This window comes from Entamoeba nuttalli, assembly GCF_000257125.1.
Source record: "Entamoeba nuttalli P19 unplaced genomic scaffold asmbl_5721, whole genome shotgun sequence".
Classification (NCBI taxonomy): Eukaryota; Evosea; order Mastigamoebida; family Endamoebidae; genus Entamoeba; species Entamoeba nuttalli.
In genome coordinates, this window is record NW_008577638.1 from 1 (window position 1) to 3,836 (window position 3,836).

Here is a 3,836-nt window from a genome sequence, read left to right on the forward strand (position 1 = left end):
GTTGCATTTATGAGAAATGATGATGATTTAAATTCCTTAAATAAGTATTATCTAAATGAATTAAAAAATATTAGAAATCAAATTACTCAGTATTTCAGAGTTATTGTTAAAAAGTATATTAGTAGCAAAGCTGAAGAAATGGAAGGATTTCATAGTGCAAAACCATTACCAGTTCCTCCCAAACCATCAGGATTAAGTAAAACAGATCCTCGAAAAAAGCCATTACCACCATCACCAGGTAATAAAAAGAATATTGCTCCAATTAAAATTAATGATGTTATTGATCAGTTAGAAAGAAATGTCAATTTCTATATTATCAAATATTTTAATAATCAATATAAAGAAGAAATTATGAAAGATGAAGAAAACGTTCTCAATTCAATAGAAAAAGACTTTTCTGCAAATTTAACAGAAGAAAATTATAAAACAAAAATTAGTTCAGACATTTCATTTATTAGAGAGGAAGTAGTTAAATCATTAATGGATTAAAAGTCATTTAATTGTCTTTTTCTTTATTCTTTCATTTTTTTGTCTTGTTTTGTTAATAACAAAAAAGAAAAATAAAAGAAAATTACTAATTAGTACTAATAAATTAGAACTATAAAACATTATTATTATCTGTTTATGTTATATTTTGCCTCTATTAATTGTTGGCTTGTTATTCAAGATAAACAATATCCTGTATGGGTTGTTCTTCTTTTTGAAAGTAGTTCAGTTCTTAAGAAAATTAGAATTATATTAAACACAAATACTAAAGAACCTGACTTATTAGTTTCTGGAAATGAAATTGCTGAATTTAATGGAGATGAAGTTGTTTTAGATTATATGCAAAATAATATTGAAATTCATCACCCACAACATCATTTAATATTAGAATTAAAAAATAAACAACAAGCTGGATTATTAAATCTCTTTGTATCAAGAAAACGTGAGATTACTAGTAATGACATTCTTGGTAATGGATGTAATGAAGGATTTTATCATCTAACTGGACTAACTGAATTAACATTAAATTCACAACAACAATATGATATTGAACAGATTGATAATAATGTTATTATATTATTTAATATTCAATCAATTATTCAAGAATTTCATTGTACTCAAGTTAAAATGAAATTAAGGTCATTATTATTAAAGAAAAATAATAATCCTGATTTTGAAGAAGTTATTATTAATTTATCTCAAACACCAAATGTTCATTATATACATTTTAAAACAAAATATAACCAATTATCATTAGAATCTACTTTATATATTGAAGCAATATATTCTAATGGTACTGATTATCTTTATAGTAAATATTTATTATATTTATTTAATTCAGATGGACTTTTTATTCATGACAAACAACATTGTTTACTTCCAATAGAAGTTATTACAATTCCAGCATTTAATTCTGAACAAAATAATATTACTACTAAAGAATCAGAACGAGTGAAAATAGATATAACTATTAATACTATTAAGTCTATTTATCGAATTCCAAAAAGAGTTGAATCATTATGGGATCAATGTAAAGATTATTCAATAGTTGAAGAAACAATAACAAACAATACATTACTTGAATGTAAGAAAATATCATTAAGTGAAAATATTCCAGAAAACCTTGCTCTTCATTTATTTAGATTTAGACATTATTATCTTCATCATTATTTTAATACAATTGGATTTTTTGTATTAAAATCTACATTACAAGCAACAATAGAAACAGGTAAAGATTATATTAATAATATCATTGACTTTGTTGAAGAACAAAAATTACTTGATTCTTTTATTCAAAATAAACAATTTTCATTTATTGATATTCTTCCTTATTTCTCTACACAAACATATTCAACTGTATTAAAAGAACGAATTGGTTATAAAATGATTCAATTTATTACTATTAATCAAATTAAAGAATATATTCCACATATTATTGAAATTTTAAAACATGAACGAAATGATTTATTTCTTAATAAATTAATTCAATTACTTAAAGAAAATAATAATGAAACACATTTATTTGCAGAAGAACTTCTTTGGGGTATTGTAAATATTATTGAAAAACGAGATGAATATTTTGATGTATTTATTCAACTTTTCCATTCATTTGCAGAAATTGTTGTACAATGGAATCCTACAATTATTTATGATATTAATTGTGCAAATGAAATGATTGCAAGAGTTGAAGAAATCAATGCTCAAAGTAAAGAACAAGGAATTGTTCAGGGAATTGTCCAAAAATTAATTTCAACAAATAATATGAAAATTGAATCAATGAAACAAATGAATAATTTTAGTCTTCCATTTCTTAAAGGAAAAATTAATAAAATTAAATGTTTAAAACAATATAATTCAGCTAATAGACCAATGATTATTCCTGTTCAAGTTAATAGTAATCAAACATTAAAAGATAGATGTTTTATGGTTAAAAGTAATGATGATCTTTTAAATGATAAATTAATATTAATTTTATCAAATTACATTTATAATGAATTAAAAACACAAATAGACCTTGAATATTTAACGTATGATATTATTGAATTAGGAACAAAAAAAGGAATTGTAGAATTTGTTCCTGATGTTATTGAAATTGGTAAATTATTTAACCATTTTAAAAATTCATTCTCAATGATTATGGGAACTGTTGTTTCTAAAGAACATAATAAACAAAATATGGAACTTGCTAAATTTATTTATCAAATGAAAAATGATAAATTAGAAACTGATCAAACTGGTGAAACAGAAGAAGATCGACAAAAAATTAAAGTAATTTGTGATACTATTACAACTGATGCTTTAAGTAGACAATTAAATTTTGCTAAATCATTTGCATTATGTTGTGTATTAAATTATGCACTAATGTTAAGAGATAGACATGGAGATAATTATTTACTTCAATATACAACTGGTAAAATATTTCATATTGATTTTGGTTATGTATTTGGTAAATTAGTTCCTCGAAAAGAAAATGAACCTGAAATTACTCGATTTAGTGAAATTATGAAATTACTTGAAGATCTTCATTTAACTCAATCATTTTATCAATACGCTCGATGGGCATGGGAAAAAGTAAAAGAATTATCTCAAAATATTATTACTTTATTTACTTTTATTTGTTATGATAGTATTGAACCTGATTATCTTAAAAATGTTAGAGACCGTTTATTAAATGCAACTTATGATAACTTTGTTCAGGAATTAAAAAATCCACAATCTGTTATTATCTCTGATAAAATCCAAGAAAGACACCAAACATTTTCTTATATTAAACAATATATTCCTTTCTAATTTCAAATTATTCTCATCTATTATTTTTCTTTATTATTGTTATTGAATAGTAAAACACTTTTTTATTTATTATTTCCTCTTTTGTATTTTCTTTTTCTTAAATAACAAACTTATTTCTTTACAATAATCTTCTATTTTATTATTTTTTGCTATCTTACTCTTCTCATTCTTAACGTTAAAATATTTCTACTTCTTTAGTTTATACTTTATACTTTAATTACTCAAAATATATGAAAGTCTTACTTATGAATTATGTTAACGTCTATGAATCTTCTCATGGGAATTATCAACACCGTTCAAAGATATTTATACTGTTAAGAAAATACTATTCTTTAGTGTTTAACGTAGTGACATTATTATAATTATTAATAATTCACATTAATTAAATATTTGTTATTTCAAAGAAACAGTTTAAAGAATAAGAGTAATACAAAATAATGATAAGAAAATAAGAATATCAGTTACTTTGTGTATTGAAGAGATAAATTTTTTTAACAAATCTTTTTAATTATTTCTTTCAAATTAAAAGAAGAAAGGAAAAGTGATATTTTTCATAAAAA

At 22.5% G+C, this 3,836-nt stretch overlaps 2 protein-coding genes across 2 annotated transcripts; both read left to right on the plus strand.

Annotated features, from left to right (window-relative positions):
* Positions 1 to 9: 9 nt before the first annotated feature.
* ENU1_137100 (hypothetical protein) lies at positions 10 to 489 on the plus strand (the record flags this gene model as incomplete). The annotated part of the gene is made up of 1 exon (XM_008860219.1): positions 10 to 489. The coding sequence occupies one exon, from the start codon at positions 10 to 12 to the stop codon at positions 487 to 489; it is 480 nt and encodes a 159-aa protein (XP_008858441.1).
* A 135-nt stretch (positions 490 to 624) lies between these two features.
* ENU1_137110 (phosphatidylinositol 3- and 4-kinase) lies at positions 625 to 3,276 on the plus strand (the record flags this gene model as incomplete). Its single annotated transcript, XM_008860220.1, has 1 exon — positions 625 to 3,276. The coding sequence occupies one exon, from the start codon at positions 625 to 627 to the stop codon at positions 3,274 to 3,276; it is 2,652 nt and encodes an 883-aa protein (XP_008858442.1).
* Positions 3,277 to 3,836: the final 560 nt, after the last annotated feature.